Source organism: Protopterus annectens, chromosome 9.part0 (genome assembly GCF_019279795.1).
Source record: "Protopterus annectens isolate FY-2018-M chromosome 9.part0, PAN1.0, whole genome shotgun sequence".
Classification (NCBI taxonomy): Eukaryota; Metazoa; Chordata; order Ceratodontiformes; family Protopteridae; genus Protopterus; species Protopterus annectens.
This window is the reverse complement of record NC_056743.1, coordinates 621,967,347-621,991,477: the sequence shown is the minus strand read 5'-3', so window position 1 is coordinate 621,991,477 and position 24,131 is coordinate 621,967,347. Positions and strand designations below refer to the sequence as shown.

Here is a 24,131-nt window from a genome sequence, read left to right as displayed (position 1 = left end):
GCAGAAACAGTGCCATCTGTGTAGCTCTGGTGGTTATTGTGGCATTTCCCATAAATCCCACAGATTGTTGATACTTTGACATAATTGCTAGTTATGTTCGCTTACAAAATTTTGCAGTCAGCAACATTGCCATGAGCTGCAAAACTTTGCTTAGACGCGTTGTGCCCTCGCTAATATGCATTGCATGATGTTGCTCGATGAGCAGCATCATGGTAGCAGGTACACTCCATGTAGGCTCTCCACAAAGCCTACATAGGTTCATAGGTAGGTACTAGACCATCGGCCCTAGGGCCTATACAAGCCTAGCCAAAAAGGTACCCTGGCTTTCGCCACCCAAGAAAATTATTTCCTGTAACTCTGTTGAGCAGAGCCACAGAGGTGATCCCCGGGGTGAATTTCCTATTTCTCATCCAATCAAGATTTTTCTTGAAGAGTGCTAATGAGGAGCTTTGTTTGATATAGATAGGTAGATTGCTCCAGAGTATGGGAAGTCTCTGGGGCAGGAATCTATCCCTCCAGCATGTTCTCTTTATTGTGGTGACAAGGTTTAGGTCCCTAGAGCGTGTAGCTCGGAGGGATTGGAATTTCTTTAAGAGGAGCATGTCCAACAGCTCTGCATATGACATAGCTTTGTATGTTAGGCAGAGATCGCCTCTGAGTAGGTGATATGCGACAGAGTAAAGCTGGAATTTTTTGAGACAGTCTAGGTAAGGCATCTGTTTGAGGCCAGCAATCCTCTTTGTGAGGTATTTCTGCAGCCTTTCTAGTTGTTGTAGATGTCTTGTGAGGTACATACCAAAAGGGGCGTTGTACTCTATAATGGGTCTAATAAGTGACGAGTAGAGGGGAACAATGACCTCTTTTTTCCTGGATGAGAAACCTTTTGTGATGAGGTGTGCCATGTAGAAGGATTTCCAGACTACTGTGGCAATGTGATTATCAAAGGAGAGACTACTGTCCACCTGTGTCCCAAGGTCTCTTATCACACTTTTGGTGTTAAATAAACTACCACCTATGTGGTAGCTCATGGGTACAGAGTTTTTACCAAAGGGAATGACAATGCACTTTTTGGCATTGAGCTTGAGGCCATGGCTTTGACACCAGGCATCTGTCTCAGTGAGGCCCTTTTGTAGGATGTCTACATCGTTAGGAGTTTCAATTATGGCTCCTAGTTTGCAGTCATCTGTGAACTTCATTAGCCAAAGACCTTCTGTGTTAGCCTGTACTTCAGAAAAGTAGATACCAAACAGGAGGGAACCCAGGACTGAAACCTGTAGTACTCCACTTGTCACTGGTTTGAAGATGGATTTGGAGTCCACTGCTTTCACAGTGTGGGTTCTGTCAGTGAGCCAGTTGGCAACCCATCTTGTGACATAGGGATTTATACCTAGTTTAGTGTTTATCTATAATTCCAGAGTGTGGGATTGTGTCAAAAGCCTTGGCGAGATCTAGATAGGATGTGTGAACCACCTTACCCTCATCTATGGCTTTGGTGACTGCTTCAAAGAAGTCAATCAAATTTAGGAGACATGATCTGCCTTTTACAAACCTGAACTAGGTGGGGTTCAGTGTTTGGAGATTACCAATGTCTTTGTTTATAAGTTCCATGATGATACGTTCCATGGCCTTGCAGGCTCATTAGGCTAATGGGGCGGTAGTTCCCGGGGTCCATGGTGGCTCCCCCTTTGTGGAGTGGGATAACCATCACTGTGTGCCATTCAGTGGGCACAAAGCCTGAGATGAGGCTATGATTGAACATGTTGCTTAGGTGGGGTGCCAGTTCATTCTGTAGTTCATGTAGAACGCAGCATGAGATGTTGTCAGGTCCCATGGATGCTGTGTTCTTGACTTTGAAGAGTGTGGTTTTACCTGTGCAGCCATGATTACAGGAACCTTGCATTCTTCTGGTATAGAGATGGGCCCTTTGGGCGGGGGGGGGGAGTTAGCAGGATGTTGGCGATATCAGTTGGTTCTGTATATTTAGTGCCATTGTGCTGTAACTAGGAGCAGATCTGAGTGTTGCCATTGAAATTTTTGACATAGCTATAGAATGCTTTGTAGTTGTATTTAGGATCAGTGGTGATTTTGTTTTTATAACTAGCTTTGGATGATTTTATGAGGGATCTCAGCTTCTTACTGAGGCTGACCAGGGAGTTCTTCCAGTCATGGGATTTTACTCCTTTTTGCAACAGTTTCTTTCTTTTGTTGTAGAGTTAGTTTATGGCAGGGGACCACCAGATTGGCTTCCTTTTTTTGGAGGATAGCATCTTGGTTCTGTTAGGAATAGCATGATCCATGCACTTGTGTAAGTGCTTATAAAGTACATTTGTGTAGGATTCAGCAGTCATACCTCTATTGTCCATCTGCATGGGTGGCATGAAGTTTGCCACTTCTGTCTTAAGAAGCATGAAGTTGACTTTGGAGAAATTCTTTACAGTGATTTCCCTAATGGGGGTGGGGGCGGGATGTGGATGTCTAAGCTGATTAGCTTGTGGTTGGATCTGACCAATGAGGAATTGACCTCTGGTGTGGAACACCAGTCACCCATGTTGGTAAAGACAAGGTCTAGGATATTGCTGCCCCTGGTGGGTGTGTGGATGCATTGATCCAAGGCGCTGGAATTTATGAATTCCAGAAAACGTTGAGCAAAAGAGTTGGTACACGAGTAGTTTTCCTAGTTAATGGTGGGGTAGTTGAAATCGCCCATTATTAGGGTGTTGGGTTTTACCCTCATTTTTTTCAGTGTATCAAGAAATGAAGAGTGGGAGTCCTGGGGCATGGTGGGGGATCTGTAGCAAGTTACAAGTTGGATTGCGGTCTTGCCCAGAGTTAGTTGCGCTTGGATAATCTCGGATGGATTATGCTGAGCAACTAGCCTGGAGGTGTGGATATCCTTAATGAATATGGGCACGCCTCCACCTTTAGTGTTTCAGTGGTCCAGGTTAGGTGGCCGAAAGGTTTGGTATGAATTATAGTCTCGTAATGCAGGGGTGCTCTCTGGAGCCTTGAACCAGGTCTCTGTCACTGCACAGATGTCGATGTTCTCCATGTTAAGGAGTGCCTCGAGTGAATGCATTCTGAGGTTTAGACTTCTAGCATTGAGTAGCATTACCCTCAGATTTTGCTTGCTTGTACCTTTTATGGTAGTGAATTTGTGATTTGAACCTTGCCCAAAAAAGGAGCTATAGGGGTAGCAAGAGCATTAGCCAGTATCCGGAATCCCAAGGGCGACAGTTGCAGGCCATCTCTGGCAAAGAATCATGGTATGTTGATCATGTCATCCCAAGCATACAAATACTGGATCCCCTTAGAATGACACCAGAAGCTTAGCCAATTGTTGAATCAATCATTTTGTCCTTGTACTATGGTATCATTCTGGGTGATGGTAGGATGCTAGTCAGGGCTAGGGTCATACCTGCCTGGGCTACAAGATCGGAGAGCTTCTCCATGTCTTTTTCATGTAGTCCAGGAAGGTACATCTCAGGTCATTCACACCAACATGGACAATGACAGAGTCATATTTGTACTTGTTGTGGAGTGACCTGAGTGTGTGCGTTATGTGGCGGATCATGGCACCTGACAGGTAGCTGACAGTAACTTCCTCCTTGTTTAGTCTGGTGAGTGGAACATCAGTTTGCCTGACTATAGAGTCACCTATGACTAGAGTGTTGAGTAAATTGTTATGCCTTATGGGCTGTGGTTGAGTGCCACACTGAGTTTGTGGGCTATGTGTCATTTGGGTTGTTTTGGGTGGGTGGAGGTCTCTGTTGCTTGATCTGATTTTGATTGAGAGCCTCAGCGAATGTAGGTGTGTGTTTTGTGTTGCTATGTGTGTGTTTTGGTGGTGTAGATTTTGAGGGACTATTTGATGAGTGTGGTGTGGTGCAAGTGTTTACCTTCTCCTCTTGACTGTCTAGTCCAGTCTTGGGTGAAGAGAGCTTTGCTTCCAGTTTGGCAATATAAGTGCATCTCTCACAGGTTGTAGTGCTGCGTGGTAGGAGAAGAGGGTTGTCTGTGTACATGAGGCAATTGCTGCATTGCCCCAAGATAATCAGATTCATCAGGTAGACAGGAGAAAACACCAGGAGCTGACCCTTAGACATGTCTGTATGGGTGCTTATTTATTAAGTACTAAAAACTGTTTTCCTCTAGACAAGTGAGGAATGTTGACTGCTGTAGTAATTTGTTGCTTATTTCGTATTTACAAGTTCTGAACAAGGGCTGAGCTCAAAGAAACAGATTTGAGTGCTAAAACTAAAAAACTGGCAAGTTTTAAGGGAAAATTTGAAGAGCAGACTTTATGGCGCCAGGAATAGTTTAACCCTAGCTAAGCGGCAATGCATAAAGTGTATTTATTTATTTTTTTAATATAACAGTAGCAAATGAGCAAACTGATTTAAACAAATTAACCAATAAAAAGCTAAAAACTGAGCCCCGGTCCAGCAGCCTTCGATCAGACAAGTTCTAACTGCATACTCTTGCCACTAGGGTGCAGGGGAACATTATCCAAGAAAAGATGGTCTGGATTAGTGCTCAAGTTATTTGCTATACTCCCCTGGCTAATGTCCTGCAGTGGTCCACATGCTGGGAAATACTTTATGCCTACTGTTGTGAAGTACACTGCTTTTACCCATCACTTATATCATGATATCTCAACCATCTTACAAAACTTGTCTTCTGAATCCAATGATATAATTCTGTAGCCAGTCACCCTCACAAAGTGTCTTGCATCAAAGGGTACCAACAATATACCAGTAGACCATTAATCCTAATAAAAAAAAAAAAAAAAAAAAAGCAGATTTCTGCCACTCTGTCTGTCTGGCCCATGTTGCATATTTTCTGTTGAGTAGTTCTACATTTCGGTTGGTTATTACACTTGATTATGTAAATAGTGCAGGAGAAGCTGGAGATCAGAAAAGAGGTATGTCTAGACCTGGAGAAAGTCCATGACAAGTAGACAAGAATGGATGGTTCTAGTTCCTAGAAGCAATGGTAGAATTAGCGCTGGCTCAGCACAAGGACCCAGTGCTAAGTACAAACAGAGCAGTAGCTGCGTAAGTAGGAGTCCTATCATACCATGAGGCTCCTGACACTCCTTGACTCCTATGGACTGTAACAACATTACAAGAACTTCCACTTTGGACCTATTGACAATGCTTATCATGCCCATTAACTCCTTGTGCCTGGAGCAGCTGCCTCCTTCTCTTGGCCCAACCTATAGGTCTGAGTACAAAAAAGTATTTGGACTCATACAGGGGTTCCCAATAGGAGTGGGAATGCATAAGGGTTCACCTCTGTGCCTACTCCTGTTTATATTGGTGACAACTACAATACAAAACAGGACAGAGCAGAAAATTCAACAAAGGTACTGCATGCAAAAGATATGACACTATAAGCAGACTATGAACAGGAACTTCATTAAATGATAGGGATTCTGGGAAGGCACTTCACCAAATGATGGGGGACTGGAATGCAAAGCTAAAGGCACTTGGGATGAAAATGAGTACAGACAAAACAGTGGTTATGGCAGCAAATGGAGAAATCAGAAGAAGCTGAAAACTGAGACAGATGGGAAAATAGTGGAAAAGGTCAACAATGGATGCAGCAGCCATCTGGCTCAAAGTCTCTAGGGTAATGCATGACTGGTGCATGTGCAAAAAGCTAAAAAGTTAGGTGTACCAACAGTGGTGCAACCAGTGAAGGCAAAGCAGGTAAGGAAGCTTGAGCTGATGAAGGTGAAATGACTGAGATTGTTAGTACGATCCACACTGTGGGATGGAGGAGAAATAAGGAAATTAGACTACAAGTCAAAGCAGTTACAACTACAGAGAAGCCCAGAGAGAACAGATTGTGGTGGTTCAGTTAGATGTGCAGGAAAGCAGAAGACGATTTGATAAAGAACTTGGGAAAGATAAGAAGAAGGCAAGAGGAAACAAGGTTGTCGTGTCAAGAAATGGACTGATTTCTATGAGAACAGACCCATGACAGTCAGACATGACTGTTTAAGAAGGTAGGAGAGTGGCCTATAGTCAACAGATGTCGTGACGGGTGATGACATGCCCCAACCCCATGTAGAAAATAGGAAAAAGAAGGTTGATGATGGCTATGTAAATGCATCAGAAAACTTGGATCTTTTTCTATTTATAACCCAAACTCTTTAATCTGTCATGCCATCAGTCATTTATATGTCAGCAGCTATAAATAAAATATAATTTGGAAAAAAAAAACTTCTACTGTATCAGTCCATAATTGCAACAGTCCCCTTTAATACAGGGTGCAGCTATCTGTTATTGTCACTTTGTCACCTTGCACCTGCTCAAAATAAATAGCAATGTGAGAAAATCTGCAATATGCCTGTGAGCTTGAGCCACAACTCTTCTTTTTCAGGCGTATCAAAAAGATTTGTTTTCCTTTTTATTAAACTTCTATTTCACGGTAAAATAAAAATATATCATAACAATATAGTCGTACTACTTGATAAATAAAAAGGGACATCTTTCAAAAACCTGAGTCATCCTTTTTGATAAGTTTGCATGTTACCAGTGATAAATTCAAAGTACAGATAAAGAACATCACCACACCTCTTTTAGCAGATATAAATAATTTATAACATAAATGACATGCTTACATTATCAGTTTAGTAAGAGTGAGCTGAGACCCTGAATATAAATTCATACCATGAAATACAACAAACTGTTCTGATAAATAAAGAATCTACTTTAAACTCTTGGGCATTTCCTTTGGCTTTGCAGCTTGCACCAAACATCATGTGGTAATTCCGAAAGTGAAAGTTAATTGTTGCTTTCATTTTGATCAAAATTGTTAAATCATTCTCTATCGAAGATTTTGTTGAACTTTATCTGTGACAACATGCTCAACTGTGAGAGAGTATCTCTTCTTCCTAATGGGGGCTTTAGCTTTGAAAACTGCAGGAGGTAAGTTTAACGATTCTAAACTTGGGAGAGAAGATGACGTACTGAAGGAGGAGTGTTACTACTGCAGCAGTTTGATACTGAGATGAAGTGCTTTTCATTTGCTTGGATCACTTGATTTTCTAGGCCATAGAATTGTAGGATTCATTAAACTGTGACACTTGAAACACTGCTTGTATTGTGATTCTGGTACTAATGCTGAACAGTGTGCTACTGGAAGGGTTCAAGAAAGTAGAACTAAAAGATTTAAAACTGGAAATTTAAAACTGCACTGCAACTGAAAACGAAATCAGGATACTGAAAGGTACTGAAAAGTCTAGCTGCAGTGATATACGCAACTTTACATTTGCTGATTTTTCTTAACAAAGTACTGTACCACCCAAAGAAATGGCAGCATAATTTTGTGCCATCTTAAGCAAGCATATGCTTCCAGCCCCTCTGTATAGTTTCTTAAGTAGTACTACAGTTACGTCCTGCAGAGCTGTCACAGTCAGTACCTCCGATCTTTAGTTGTCTCCCAAAATATGAGTTGCTGCCATCTAGTGGATTAATGTGTTCTCATAACAATAGACTGTTTTTGTTCATGCAGTCCAACACACTGCAAATACAGTCTCTGACTCTTCTGTCTAACTCCAAATTTACTCCTGGACAGTGTCCAGTTAGATGAGCATGACACATTAGCTGTAAGTACGTCTATGTATCCTGCTAGAAGTCCACCTGTTTCATCTGTCTAAAGAATTGGGCCTCACTGCAGTGAGTGATACCACCTGACCAACTAGAACAATCTCATTTGTTTCTATTTCTGCTGCTCCTAAAATGTTGAAGAGTTATTTAAACCAGACACTGCATCTGCACTGCACATTGACATATGCCACTTATTTCCTCTGTAACATTTTTGTTTTATTATTAATTTTTTTATTTTGTTGGTTTTATTTATTTAGTTACTTAGTTAGTTAGTTAATTAGTTAGTTAAATCAAAACGGCCTGATGACCCTTCTTCAGGTACAACCTGTTACAGTAAAAATCAAAGGAACCAAACGGACATGAATGGTAATATACACAGACTATAAAACTGCTGTTTCAGAACTACAGAACATGTTGGCATAGTACCAGCTATATAGAAAAAGTGTTAATTTAGGTCAAGCAAGGTGTCTTCTATTACACTGCTAGTGTGTGAGCCTGTTTAAATGAATGGGATTCCCTATTTTTTTTTTATCTTATTCTGAGGTTCTGCAGATTAAAAGTTAGTGATATTGTTTTTAGATCACCTTCTGCACAGGGGCTAAAGGGTAAGAGCTGCTTGGCCCTCACATAAACAAAATCACAAATAAGAGCTTGATTGCTTAAAGGGATCTGATAAGTTGTGGGTCCATCCCAGATCATTTGAGAACACCTGTGCTGTAACAAAGAATTAGATATGGCATAGATGGTGCTTTGCTTACATAATAGAGTTGTGTAAAAGATAGAGAATAAAACATATGCTATTGTCAACTAAATGCAGATAAAATTTCATAATAAAATTGCAGTCTGTTGTTCAACTGATGTAATGAACAGGTTGTTTTAAACAGGGCTTGCAACAAATTCCATAATTCTGATATCCTTTAGAAGACAGCTGTAGTGGAGGCTGTGATGATTGGGGAGAGATGAGCTAAGGCTGACAGCCTAGTCAAATAGAATTTGATATATAATTCTGGCATTTGTAAATAAATGTAAAATACAGGAATGTTTTCTTGAGTGTAAAAGAATATTGTGAAATGTGGAACTGCAAAATATGTGACAACATTGCACTCTACTGGCCCAGTGAAGCATGTTGTGACCCTTTCAAGTTATAATTCGTCTCCAGTGCGTCTGGATGAAGGTTTCATGCCCATTGTTTTAAGGCTAAAGTTTATGACCAGAATTTACATGTGAATGGTGCTTTATTGCTCTGGTTTCTGCTAGAGTGTATTTATGAAATGCCTTTTATTGTTATAACTTTCTGAGCAGGTGTTAGATTGCTAAATAGTGCAGTTTGTTTGCCTGGGAAAACCTAAGTGTCAACATGATGTAATTTGGGAGGGACCCAGCAGACATGTTTGTTAGTAATGTTTAAATACTATTTATCACAAGAGACTGGGGGGCATTTTGATCTTGATATCCAACTTATCAGCACTCTGCCTTATGCTCACATGTAAGTTTTAGCACTGTGATTTCTTGTAGGAATAGTTAAAGCTAGTAAAGATTAAGTAGGTATTTTTCTTTGAAATCAGACCTGTCCTACTGTATTATTTTAAGGTTCTGTGAGATCTCTGAATGCTTAGATATCTCTGTAGTGTAGTAGTTTTGTCTTGTGTTTTAATTATTTATTATTAAATATTTTTAAAACCTTCTACCCGTGGCTGGTTTATGTAGAGATAAAGTACGCTTTAGAGTACATTATTTATTTATAGAGTTTACTGTCTAAGCCCTCCCAATAAGCCTAGACTGAATAGTCACAGTACCATTAGATAATAATATTGCACAGTAATAATTGGACACCCTTTTAAGGGCCTTTTAGTAGCTGATATTATTAGCTGGGTGGTGGCAGGGATTATTACCATATGGTCTGGGTAATCTGTGTCAGCCTTTCCCAGGAGTGTCTGTGAAGTTGTATAAATACTTATCTCAAAGTGTGTGTATGTGTCAGCTACTTGGGCAGGGACACGAAGCACTGGTTGGACAGAAAGGGTACTGGAGGTTTTAGCTTGCCCAGCTAGGCTGAGACCTGGACCCTATAGCTTTGCCAGTGGGAAGTCTTATTGGGGACCTGGTGAGTAAGGGAGCAACCAGCCCCAGAATGACTGTGATCTCTGTGTGCACTTAAGGGAAATTGTACTTTACTGTGTGTATTAGTTATCCTTTCTTCTCTTCTATGAGACAACCTCCTTGGTGTTAGTGGTGAAGATTGAGGCTCCTTGATTGCTGGGCCAGGGCACGGTCGTCACAGAGGCCTCAAGAAGTGTTGTTGAGTAAGGTCATGATGGTTGGAGCACTGACACAAAAACTATAGAGTGGTTGGGAGAATGGTTTCTACAAAGTGAGGTTGTGATGGTTGGAGCACCGACACAAAAACAGAGTGGTTGGGAGAATGGTTTCTACATAGTGAGGTTGTGATGGTTGGAGCACTGACACAAAAACAACAGAGTGATTGGGAGAATGCTTTTAGTTTCAGCATGGAACTCAAAGGACAGTAGTAGTTTTTTAATTTTGTTGCTATATATTTTAGACCAAAGTAAGAAAAGGCTTTTATTACCCTAAGATGGCAGGGATCAAATCTGCTTTTCGTAATATGATACAATTGCATTCAAGACTATGGTCTTTAACATAAAATTATCTGTTTTTTAAGTCCCAGCTATATGAGACTGCAGTTCTAAAATGACCAAAAAGTAATTGCTGGTAAGACATGTTCAGTTGCATGTAGCTTTACTGTCATAGCTAAGGCTCTTTTGGCTTCTGAAGTAGGTAAATGTGTGACTTCATACAGCTTTTAGTCTTCCCTAGGAATCAAATTTTATCAATATGTTTTGAGAAATATAAGTTTGGGAGGGTAGAGGAGTAAGTTAACCAGAAAATGAGATACTGAGGCTGTCAATATTTAATTGTGCACCTGAAGAATTAACAGTCTTTTTAAGAAGTCTTTTTCCTGTCACTAAGGATCCTAATGAGTATGGTTTTAGTTTAATGTTTAGAGTGAAGCATGAGAGTTAAACCAGATGGTAAATAATTTTATTCATCCTAGACAGGCAGTCAGTGGTGATTTCAGAGGGCGCGTCTAATAGCCTAGTTGCCATGTCATTGGTATAACAAGTAGTTTCAATGCACAGGTATACCTCTAAACTTCTTTGCTCAGGAGTTTTGTAAAAAAACAAAATTAATGGGAGAAAAGAGGTTCAAAATCAGAGACTTTTTTTTAATATTAAAATTCAACACCTGGACTGAACCCAAAAATGATCCCCTTGGATCAGAGTTCTACCCCAGTTAACAAAACCACAAATAAATAAATATATGCCTACATGCACACATTTCACTTTAAAGTTAATAGAGCAACAGGTTTTGCATCAACATGTATTTCAGAGTAATAAGAGGAATGAAACTCTAATGGCTGGCATTACTGACTGACTGAATCTTCAGTGGTTTACCAGAAAATTAAAAAAAATTACAAGGGATATACAAAAAACTGAGGCAAAATCAGATAGGTTATGCAAAATCAGGGACATTTGAGAGGTGTTTACCCAGGAGATTTCTAAAGCACTGTTGAAGGAAATGAATACAAAGATTTAGGTGTGTAGCATTTCAAGGATCATGTGCTTTACATGTGAGAGATGACCTTTGACATTACCTCTGAAAGAGTTATTTTCAAACAAGACAGGGATTCAGAGCCAAGGCTATAGCATTGCAATTTTAGAACAGAGTCAAAATGCTTAGTTAAGTAATTAAATATGGCTGCAGTAAGTGCTGCTTATCCACATTTAATAAGGTCTGTATTAATTCATCAAAGTTTCATTTCAGTGAACCTTTCTTCACCAAACCTAACCATTGAACATTTATTTCTACGAATGTTCTCATCAAAAAAATTTAAACAGGGAAATTCAGCACTTGACTAAAAGAACACTGGAACAGACACCTCAGCATGTAAAATCCACCAAAGTGGGGTCTTCACCCCCCACATTCCCCAACCACATATATATATATATATATATATATATATATATATATATATATATATATATATATATATATATATATATATATATATATATATATATATATATATATATATATATATATATACCAACTCCTAAATCCACTACAGTGGGGAAAAGAGCAAATTTGTGCTGCTGGTCAAGTGCTTCCTTTCTCTACGTAAATTGTTTTGTGGATATGAATGTTCGCTGAAATGAACATTTGATGGTCAGAGCTCAATGAAGAAAGGTTTGCTGAATTGAATCTTTGATGAATTAATATAGACCCATTTAATAGGGTGTTGCTTGTAAAGGTTAACATGCATTTTGGGTAGTATATCCTTTCCTAATCTCACTCTGTCTCTTGCTTAGATGTCAATACCTGTTCAGGTACATGTTGTAAGGATTCAACCTTCTAGGACCTTAGCTATGGTGATAAAAGAGAAATAGACTGATGTGGGTTTATCTAATTTGGAGGGTCTTGCTTAGGAATTGAAATCACCATGGTCACCTTCCTCAGGTTAGAGGAAGTGGATTGCTTTAATAACAGATTAATAATGTATTGCAGGCAGGAAGAAGAAGGTGCCATATGTCTTTACAAATTTTACTGCACTATCATTAGTCCCCACAAAACCATAGCTTGGAATTTTTCTTAATCTGTGCTTTACATATTTAATGGCAATCCAATGAAAAGAGAAAAATATATTGTAGTAGTTGTGGTACTGGCTACAGAAGCTCTTAGTGATTTATTTTGCAGCTGGGTTATTTATTATTTGTTAAAGTGGTGGACATACATGTCTGCAATGTAGTATGAGTCCAAAATGATTCAGACCACTGAGACTCATTTCAGGGGATCTACAACAAGATTGATAACCTCATTCCAGAAATATTCGGGTTGCTTAGAAACCTTTTGTGTCTCTCCACTAGACAGGAAGTTTTGATTTTTTTTTAAACATTTGTTTCTTCATACAGAAATTAACTGATTTGGCATGAGAGACAAGTATCTTAAATGTGTTCCAGGCATATGTATTTATTTTTGCAACAATCTCACATGTAGCCTCTGTTGATAACTTTGGTGTTAAATTATGCTTGGTAACCTCTAGAACATTTGAGTAATATTTGTCTTGGAGGGATACAAGAATATTAAGTAGAGATGTCAGAGCACTGATGCAGTCTATCTGAGATGTCATACAAAACCAGTCAGTATTTGCAAAAATAATATAAAAATCACAGGCTGTATTTGTATTTATAGACTTGCTAGGTTTTTGTTTGACCAGACGCTTTTGTTTATTAGAAGACAAAATAAATGGATATGGCACAGTGGATACTTTAGAAGGGGCAGGGAAACTAGAGGGGCAGAAAATCTATGAGGTGAGATGATCATTGCCTGTTCCAGTTGGATGTGCTTTGGAGAGTGAAAATTTGGTGTGGTAGGGCATGCAGTCACATGGAGCAAAGAAAACTTAATGATTGCATATATCTTCAGTGAGTCTACTGTGAAATATGGAACATTCAAAAAGAGCAATGGAAACTCTTTTTTTTCCAACAAGCCATACTCAAACATTTAAAGCAATATTTTAACTGAAAAAAAGTGTTTCCAGTACTCTGTGTTCCCAGGCTCGCTGATAATCATTAATATTTACCTGTGCATGATAAAGTGTAATACAACTCAGCAAACTTGGGATGTTATGTCTTCAGGCTGAAGACTCTGTATGTGATTGGTCACTGCTAAACTGTATCCAGACTAAGTAGCCACAGACTCTAGAAATAGGTGGCTGAAAGTGCCTGGCTCTTTATTTTAAGGTAGTAACCTGAAACTCTGCATCCATGAGACTTGATAAAGTGCACTAACTTTGGATAACCTGGGTCACCAAAATGTACTGCCCAGTAAATACTGAACCACTCTCTCTGTCCCTCTCTACCTCTCTCTCCATTTCCACATCTTCTAGACCAACTCACATGCTCCTGCTATCTCATATCATTTCTTTTGGAATTAAATTCTTTCAAGATTGTAATAATTTTGAAACTATTTTTTTTCCTAAAAGACCTGGTTACTTAACTGTGCAACTATAGAAGGCAACCTTGCTTTGATTATTATTTTAACATAAAAAAAAGAAAAAAGAATTGCAGTGTTAAGTTCAAATAGCAGTGTATCTAGTCATCGGTAAGTTTTGTAGTGTTTACCTCCTTCCTAGCAATCTGATCATCTGGATGGGTGGTCATTCAGTTGCCACACTCTGTAGGGCCATGATTACTAGGAGCAAACTAAGGTGTCCTGTTACCCAAAAAATCTTAGCTAGCTAGATTAATAGGTCACTGGATAGGTAGGTAGATTGATTAATAGATAAATATGTAGGTAGATAGCTAATGCTCACTTACTGAATCCTCTAAGCGGAGAAGATGCTGTCTGTACTCTCCAGCACTGCTAATTGTTCAAATATCCCTAGTATACATTATCAAACTGGTGTCAAACATGCATACTAGCATAGGATCATAGGAGATTACTAGACTATCAACCCGGATGTCATTTTAAACCTAGCCGTTTCAACGCAATATAATACTGTAGAGGTAGTAGTCAATACTCAAGATTGCATTTAGTGATGACTGCCCATGTCCAGGATTGTGGGCATTATCCCCAGTAAGAATTTATGGTGCCCCATCCACTGATCCTGGTTCCTCTTGTACAGTGTCATAGAGGTGCTTTGTTTCACATAAATTGGTAGCCTGTTCCAAAGATGTGGCAGTCACTGGGAGATAAGTCTGTCCCTCCAGCATGTCCTATTTAAGTCCTTGGAACTGGTAGCCCTAGACCTATTTGATTTATGAATATGCAGTAAGTTCATTATTTTTGGGTATTGGGTTGCTCTATAGCCCAGGCATAAGTTTCCCTTAAGAAGTCTATATGATACGGAGTATAGTGACAGGGATTTTAGTTGTCCATGTAAGGCACATGCTGGAGGCCCTTGACCTTCTTTATTAGAAACCTCTGAGGTCTCTCTTATTGCTGTAGGTGCTTAGTAAGGTACGTACCAAATGGGGCATTATGCTAAATTATGGGCTGGATAAGTGTCAAGTATAGGGGGTTATATCTTCTTTTGCTCTTGAGGCGATGCCTTTACTAATCAAGTGAGCTACGTGGAAAGCTTTACTTACAATGCTAGACATGTGGTGGTTGAAGTTAAGGTCACAGTCAACCTGTGATCCCAGGTCCCTTACCACTTCATGGGTACTTAGGGTATTGTTATTGTATAGTGTAAAGGGACATTGTTTGTGCAGAAGGGAATGATGATGCATTTCTTTGCATTCAGTTTGAGACCATGACTAATACACCAGTCATTCATCTTTGTAAGACCATCCTGGAGTATACTGACATTATTTGGGGATTCTATGATTGCTCCTAGTTTGCAGTCATCTGCAAACTTGGTCAGCCACAACCCTTTAGTTTTGACCTGAAATACTTGAGAAGTATATACCAAACAGTAGGGGGCGCAGCACTGACCCCTGTGGAGCCCCACTGGTAACAGGTCTGCTGTTGATTTGGAGTCACCCACTTTGATAGTGTGCATCTGGTTTGTGAACCAGTTGGCAACTCATCTTACAATAAAGGGGTTTACATTCAGTTTGCTGAGTTTATCAGTAATGCCTGAATGTGAGATTGTGTCAAAAGGCTTTGCCAAGTCAAGGTATGCTGTGTGCACAGATTTGCCCTCATCAATGGCCTTCATCACACTTTCAAAGAAATCCACTAGATTTAACAGGCAGGATCTGCCCTTCATGAAGTCGAACTGGGTAGGATCCAGGGTTTGAAGGTCACATATGTCTTTATTTATGAGGTCCATAATGATACATTCCATGGCCTTACAAATAAGGGTCTGTAATTCCCTGGGTCTGTTGCTAGGCCACCTTTGTAAAGGGTAATAGCTGCAGCTGTTCTCCATTCCGCAGGAACAAAGCCTGGGGTTAGGCTATGATTGACAAGGGTAATTAGTGGTGATGCTAGTTCATGTTTTAGCCTGTTTGGAAGACAGCCTGGGATGTCATTTGGTCCCATAGAGGCCATGTTCTTTGCCTTGGACAGGGCTTTGAGGACCTGATCTTCAGATATGTAAGGTGGGGGGAGTTTGAGGGAGGATTTGTTGTAAGTTAGGAGGGGATAAGTGAGTGAAATTTTCTCCAGACCTATCCACTAGCAGGTTCACTGTCTCTATGGGGTCAGTGTGTGTGATACCATTGGCCATCAGTTCTGTACTTCCTTGGTTTCTACCCTTTAGGTTATGTACATAGTTGTAAAAGGCCTTATGGTTATCCCTGGCAGTACTTAGGTTCATAGGTCCATAGGAGTGTACTAGGCTAATGGCCCTGGAGCCTTTATAAGCCTAGTCCAAAAGATTCCCTTGCAGCATGCCGCCCGATGTTATTTCCCAGTGCCTCTGTCCAGCAAGCCCACTAAAATGATCCCCAGGGTGAATTTTCTATCTCCCATCCACTCATCAACATTTCTCTTGAAGAGGGCCAGTGAGGTGCTCTGGTTGACATGTAAGGGAAGTCTATTCCAGAGCATGGACATTCTCTGGGTTAGGAACCTGTCCATCCAGCAAGTTCTGTTGATTGTGGCAATGAGGTTGAGGTCTCTGGTGCATGTGGTATGGAGGAATTGGGATTTCTTTAGATGTAGCATATCTAGCAGTGCTGGGTCTGACGTGGCTTTGTAGGTCAAGCAGAGATTGCCTCTAAGTAAGCGATATGATGCCGAAAAAAGTTGGAGTTTTTTTAGTCTTTCTGCATAGGGAAAGTGTTTAAGGCCTAGGATCCTCTTAGTGAGATATTTTTGTGGTCTTTCTAGTTGTTGCATATGCCTAGTGAGGCACATGCTGAATGGGGCATTGTACTCGATAATTGGTCTAATGAGGGAAGAGTAGAGAGAGACAATGACCTCTTTCTTTATGGAGGCAAAACCCTTTGTAATGAGATGTGCCACATAGAAGGATTTTCTGACCACAGTGGCTATGTGATTATCAAAGGATAGGTTGCTATCCACTTGTGTTCCCAGATCTCTTATGACACCTTCGGTGTTTAGTGGATTACCATCAATGTGGTAGTTCATGGGTACCATGTTCTTCCCAAAGGGAATGACGATGCATTTTTTGGTGCTGAGCTTAAGGCCATGGTTCTGACACCAGTCATTGGTCTCCGTGAGGCCTTTCTGTAGAATTTCAGCATCATTTGCAGAGCTAATAATGGCTCCCAGTTTGCAGTCTTCAGTGAACTTGGTCAGTCAGAGTCCCTTGGTTTTGGCCTGGACTTCAGAAAAGTAGATGCCAAACAGAAGAGGACCCAATACCCAACCCTGTAGGACTCCACTCATGACTGGTCGGTAGTCTGAGTTGGAGTCTGCTACTTTCACTGTGTGAGTTATATCCATGACCCAGTTTGCAACCCACCTTGTGACATAGGGGTTGATGCCTATTTTAGTGAGTTTATCTATGATTCCTGAGTGAGGAATTGTATCGAAGGCCTTGGCCAGATTGAGGTAGGCTGTGTAAACTACCTTGTCTTCATCCACAGCTCTGGTGACAGACTCGAAAAAGTCTACCAGGTTGAGCAGACGAGATCTAACCTTAACAAATCCGAACTGCATGGGGTCTAGAGTCTAGAGACTCCCTTTGTCCTTATTTATTAAGTTCATGATGATGCGCTCCATAACCTTACATATTAGACTCATCAGGCTAATGGGGTGGTAGTTCCCAGGGTCCATAGCCGCACCCCTTTTGTGGACTGGGATTATTGCAGCAATGTGCCATTCAGCAAGAACAAAGCCAGAAATGAGACTGTGATTGAACAGGGCACTCAGGTGTGGTGCCAGTTCATTTTGCAATTCATGTGGAACACAGCCTGGGATGTTGTCAGGTCCCATGGAAGCTGTATTCTTGGCCTTGGCCAGTGCGATTTTAGCCTGTGCAGTTTTAATATTGGGTACTTGGCATACCTTAGGTATTGTGATTGGCCTTTTAGGGGGTAAAGGCACTGAATCTGTCAGCCAGTATTTTGGCAATGTCTGTTGACTCAGTATAGGAGTTACCTAGCAGATCTGAGCATTGCCTTGCAAATTTTTGACATAACTATAGAAGGCCTTGTGGTTGTCTTTAGTATCTCTGTTGCAATTTTGTTTTCGTAGCTAGCTTTGAGGATTTGATGATGGATCTCAGCTTTTTGTTAAGGCTGACAAGGTAGTTTTTCCAGTCTTGGGACGTTGCCTTGTTCTGCAGCAGTTTCTTCCTTCTGTTGTAGAATTTGTTTATGGTAGAGGTCCACCAGATTGGCTTCCTTTTTTTTTGAGGAGAGCATCTTGGTTCTATTGGGAATGGCCCATTCCATGCATTTGTGTACATGCTCGTACAGTGCATTGGAGTATGATTCTGCCGTCTTGCATTTATTCATTTGCATGGGTGATATAAAGTTAGCCACCTCAGTTTTTATAAGCCCAAAGTTGGCTTTGGAAATTTTTTTTATGGTGGTTTCCTTTGTGGGAAGTATGGGTGGGATGTGGTGTTGCTAGGTTTCTCTCAAAGGATCTCTTAGAGGATTTGACAAGTTGTCTTATTTGCATGTTGAGGCTGAGGAGGATGCTTTTCCATTGTTGGGTCTTTGTTTTCTTGAACAGCAACCTTTTGCATTTATTGTAGTTTATTGATGCTGGAAGTCCATGATGGCAGCTTGATTTTACTTGGGGCTCTGGCTTTGATTCTATCTGGTACAGCCAAGTTTATACACTTATGCAAGTGATTGTATAGGGCTTTAGTGTTAGCTTCACTGTAGTTACCACTTTCAGTTTGGGGTGTGGCTTGGAATGCATTTATACCTTCACTTAGGAGTGTATAGTTTGCCTTGGTGAAGTTTTTTGTCTTACTTCACCCTTTGTGAGTTCTGGTATAAGTATCAGTTCAAAGGTGACTTATTTGAGGTCAGTTTTAACTAATGAGGGTCCAACAGTTGCAGTAGTGCACCTGTTTGTCATGTTGATGAGGACCAGATCCAGAATATGTGTTCCTCTTTGTCAGGGTATGGACAATTTGCTCCAGGTTATTTGAATTCACAAAGTCAAGGAACTTTTGTGCTAGCGAGCTTGGGATAGAGTAGGTTTCCCAGTTGATGGTGGGATAATTGAAGTCCCCCATAACCAGTGTGTTTGGTAAAATTTGGATTGTCTTCAGTTTGGTTAAGTAGGCTTCATGGGTGTTGTGACCCATGGAGGGGGATCTATAACTGGATAGGACTTGAATGGGGGTCTTACCCACCCTAACCTTGACTTGGATGGAATTGTCCAATGTAACTAGATGTGAAGTGAATTGTCTCTAATACAGACTGAAACACCGCCTCCTTTGGTTTTCACATGTTCATTTTGTGGTCTAAAGGTGTGGAAGGCATTGTAGCCTTGCAGGGCCGGGGTACTCTCTTAGGTCTTAAACCAGGCTTCTGTGACTGCTCAGATATCTACATCTTCTAGTGATAGAAGTGCTTCCAGGGAGTGCAGTTTTTGGTTTAAGCATTTGGCAGCACAACCCTTATTTTGTTCTGATTGGTTAATTTCACATTGGTAATGTTGTTTTTGAGACTTTGCCTAAAAAGGTACTATGGGGGAGACAAAAGCCTTTGCCAGAAGCCGAAAGCCTAGGGGTACCAGGTGCAAACCATCTCTGGCAAAGCAGCAAGGTTTGTCAACCATGGCTTCCCACGCAGTCAGGAACTGGATCCACCTTGGAATGACACCAAAAACTAAGCCAATTATTGAAATCAATGTTTTTTTGTTTATACTGTGGCATCATTCTAGGTGAGGTTAGTATGCTGCTTAAGGGTAGGGACATACCTATATTTCTCTTCATATAGTCCAGTGAGGTACACCTCAAGTCATTCACACCAACATGAACAGATAGACAGAGTCATAATGGTACTTGTTGCTGAGAGACCTGAGTGCATGCATGATTTGGTGAATCTCTGTCTATCATCAGAGTTCAGCAGGCAAATGCTTCCATGTGTCTATTCGGTGAAAGAGTCCCCCCCCCCCCCCCCCCCACCATCCCAAGTAAGTTAGCATAGTTCTTCCTTATATGAAACAGTATTAGTAAGACTTATTGAACACTACACATGGGAACATGAGACTTTTTTCCAGTGTATAACTTGTTTGTTTTTACAGAATACCTTGCAGCAGACTGCTCCATGCCCCTGCCTCCCCCTTGTCATGGTCACTTAAAAAAAACTTTAGAGAACAGAAAATTACATGTTAATAAAATATGACCAAATATTAAATTCTGTTAAAGGTTGAGCCTCCAGAGAAAATATATACTGACTGTTGGAATCCTAAAAGGGATTGTGTGTCCAGTGGGTCCACCTGGTTTACAAATGAGTGTCATCACTGTCATCATCACCATCATCATCATCATCATTATTATTATTATTATTATTATTATTATTATTATTATTATTATTATTATTATTATCTTCATGAAGGCAGGCAAACACTGCTACCTGATCTGCCTGTGAGAAAGAAATGTTTGCCTAAGTTTAAAAAAACTGATACTCTGAATGTATGCCTTCTAGTGTTATGTGACAAAGTTTTGTTAAGAGATTACTAAAGAAGGTACTTTTCTTTCACAGGAAAGACTTTGTTCTAAATTGTAAAGATGTTCACTATCAGCTAAGAATAATTATCATCTTTGATGTTCCTGGAAAACATAAACATGATGAATTATTTGATCTGTGGAAATGTTGCCAGATTTTTCTTGTTTCATAAGCATAGCCACTTCTGTTATATACAAGAAGCATTTTGAACTTAATATTCTGAATAAATTCAACCAACTAACATGAGATTAGTAATACAAGCTAATTATATATCATTAATCATTGAGAGGCTAAGGCGGTATTCATAGTTGTTGAGCGAACACAGTTGGAATGTCTGCAACACAATTCATAGAAGACATTTGTGGGAATGCCTGCAATTTACTGTAAACAAATTAAGCAAAATGAGATGTAAATGAGAAATTGTGAAAAATGGCACATACTAATGAAGTGCTCTTATGATTCATAGTCCAGTACCCATGCCATATGCAAACCCATTGTTAAAAGCATTGCTGCGCCTCTGATATCTACTTTGCAATCCAAGAACCTGCCCCCAGTGACTCCTCGGCAGTTTGAATATGTATGCACAAGGACTTAATGACACCAATGTAAGTTATTTTACCCATCAGTCTCTTCAGTAGTTTAACCATGCATGCACAAGCACTAAATGACACCAATATATTTGATTTTCCCCAGCAATCCCTTCAATATTTTACCATTTATGCACAAGCACTGAATTGTACATAATAAAATTATTTCCAATGATGCCTTCAGTAGTTTCACCATGTATGTAAAAGTGCTAAATGGCAATAAAACAAACATTTCTTGAAGGGAAGTCAATTATCATGCCAAGTTTTAAATAGCTTTGTAGTAGCTTTTCATTTTTCCCTTCAGGTCAGGTAATTAGTTTGATCCCTAAGTTGAATATTCTACTGGTAAACTGGTGCTTAAGTTCAGAGTTCTTTTATAAGTTTTGCATACAAATGACATCCTTTTACATTTATGTCTGTGAATCATACTAATTCGCCAATGTGTAAGGTGTCTTATCCTTGTAACACCTTTCACCCTAACACTTGTACCTTAAACACTTTATGCTTTTGCTGTAGGGAGGCTTGTTTACCAAACACCTCCACATTTCCATACTCAACATGAAAGACTGAGATGACTTTATTTATATAATGATGTGACGCGGATTAATGCTGTGCACTAACAGAGGGCAAGACTATGAATACGCCTTAGGATGTTGCAGTTGTTTTTGTGGGCCCTTCTGTTTAAGTGCTGGAGTTAATTATATAATACCTCAATCCAAAGAAGATATGCAAGTCAAAACTGGGATGTGGATTTAGACTTCATTACATTACTGGATCATATACACTGCGGTGGTGGTGCTGCAGTAGCGTTGTCACCTCATAGTAAGACGTTGTCCTGTTCGATTCTCAGCTAGAGCGTCTTCTGTGTGGAGACATGCGTGAATGGACATTGTTGAAGGTTGTGCATCAGGGCCAGCAACTCGGCACGTAAAAATCAACTGCCAATCATTAGCGGACTGGAGTTCTGCTGTGGCGACCCCTAACCGGGAAAAGCTGAAAGACACAACAACATTACTGGATCATATATATATATATATATATATATATATATATATATATATATATATATATATATATATATATATATACACACACACCTTAAGCAATGCTAACGGCTTCGGCAAAGGAAAAATCTTTGGTTCAAAAATCTAAAAAGCTGATGGATCTGAACAATTTAATTTGCAATACTTCAGGTCCTGAAGGCATAGTCCGGGATACTAAATGAATGACTTGATTACATCAGTCACAAAAGGGTAGTTAGGTAGTTTTTTATGTCCTTTGAACACGAGTTAAAACTAAAGGATGAGGCAAAAGATATGTAAATGACTATGTAAAAATATTCAAATATTTAATTAATAAGACTACCTGAGCTTCTTTTTCAAAAACATATTATCGACTGTTAATAGAGCTGATTTGGAAGGAGTTAAGGACAACAATAAAAGTGGGTTAAGTACCTCAAGCTTTTGGTTTGGTCAGTATTGAATGACTGAAAGTATGATTGACAGATTATTTATTTATTGTATCTTGTTTACTAATTCCAGAAAAGTGCAGAGGTGCAATGATTAAAACTACTGCTTCACAGCTCTTAGTTCTGCAGTTCATTTATAACCTGATGTTGTCTATGTGGAATTTGCATGTTTTTTTTTCTGTCTGCTTTTTTTCTTTTTCTTTTTGTTTTTTACTCCTCCCTGGGATATCTGATTTGCTCTCACATCACAAAAATATGCCAGAAGGTGAAACTGGCAATCTTGTAAATGACTCATAGATATCAGTCTGGTGTATGAGTGCATGTAGAAAGAGCATGTCTTGCAATGGCTTTACTGCCTTATGTCCACTGCTTGTTGGGCTAGGTGCCTGCTCCTCAATGATAAAGTAGCTACCAGGGAACGAATGAATGTAAACCGATTCTGGAATGTTCTTAGTAGTATCATAATGCTCCAACTTCGGAGGAAGTTTGCATTTATATTGCTGTGGAATATATAGCTGTCATCCGTCACTTGTATTGTGATTCCCGAACCATCTTATAAAACTGCAGAGTTTTTATTTTGTCACCTGCTGCCCTCACTGTAGAGCTTGCATCAAAAGATGTCAACACCATGTCAGTACAGTATACAACCTTTAAGAAGGAAAAAAAAACATCAAGGTTCTGTCACTTTAAACTTTCATCATCATTTATGATTTGTCTGGATTAGTATGTACTTGGTTTATCCCATATTGCATATTCCCTGTTGAGTAAAGCTTCAGTTTTCTGTACAGTTAGTTATCATGACTGACTCTGCTAGTATACCAGAAAATGAAATGTGTCTCTTTTCCTACATATAGCTCAATGTTTTTAATGTATAATGCTCTAACTCATTCACCTTTCAGCAGCAATAAATAACATCTAATGGGAGGAGGAGCTTCAGCTATCTGTTAGTCCTTGAATGCAGCAGTCTCCTTTGATACAAGGTGTGCATGTCTATTTTTGTCACTTTGTCACCTTTCACCTGCAAAAATAAAAAAGTAACACTCTGAGGAAGTCTGTAATGTCCTTTTACATCTCCGTTACTCCTGTATTTTTCCAACTTATCAAAATAAAATTTTTTTTGTTTTTATTAATTTTGTTTTACTTCATGGTAAAATAAATACTGATCATAACAATACAGACTGGACTTATAAACACAGGCCACTGGTCTTGATAAGCCACTTGAGTTTCAGCAGCAATATATTTAATACAGAGATAATTAAGAGCATCAAACCAGTTTTAGCCGATATAAAGAATTTGCTTATATTATTCATTTAGGAGGAGTTAGCAGTGACTCCAATGAAATATAGTAAACTGATCTGATAAAACAGTGAAGCTATTTTAAATTCTCAAACATTTCACTGGGCTTTGCAGCTTGCCTCAAACATCATGTGGTAATTCCGAAAGTGAAAGTTAATTGTTGCTTTCATTTTGATCAAAAGTCTTAAATCATTTTTATCAGAGATTTTGCCTCAACCGCATCTATGAAAACATGCTTAACTGTGAAAGAGAACTTCTTTTTCCCAAAGGGGGCTTTAGCTTTGAAAATTGCAGGAGGTAAGTTTAACGATTCTAAACTTGGGAGAGAAGTTAACTTATTGAAGGAGGAGTGTTACTACGGCAGCAGTATGATACAGAGATGAAGTGCTTTTCTTTTGTTTCACAACATTGTTGATTTTTTGAGCCCCAAAATAGTAAGATTATGTGAAGAGTGACTTACACTGCTAATGTGGTGATTCTGGGTCTAAAGCAGGGTTCGACAAAGTAGAACTCTGTGACTAGAAATTTAAAA

At 39.6% G+C, this 24,131-nt stretch overlaps 1 protein-coding gene across 3 annotated transcripts in view; it reads left to right on the top strand.

Moving 5' to 3' along the window:
- Positions 1–6,793: 6,793 nt before the first annotated feature.
- The window catches only part of LOC122811374 (proteasome subunit beta type-7-like), a 271,817-nt gene continuing 254,479 nt past the window's right edge, over positions 6,794–24,131 (top strand). For 2 of the 3 annotated variants that reach the window (XM_044083180.1, XM_044083182.1), the window contains exon 1: positions 6,794–6,935. In XM_044083180.1, the coding sequence (XP_043939115.1) occupies positions 6,871–6,935 (65 nt within the window). In that variant the 5' untranslated portion in view covers positions 6,794–6,870. Of the gene's footprint in view, positions 6,936–23,764; positions 23,897–24,131 lie in introns of those variants that run through there. The other variant, XM_044083181.1, reaches the window with a different exon arrangement.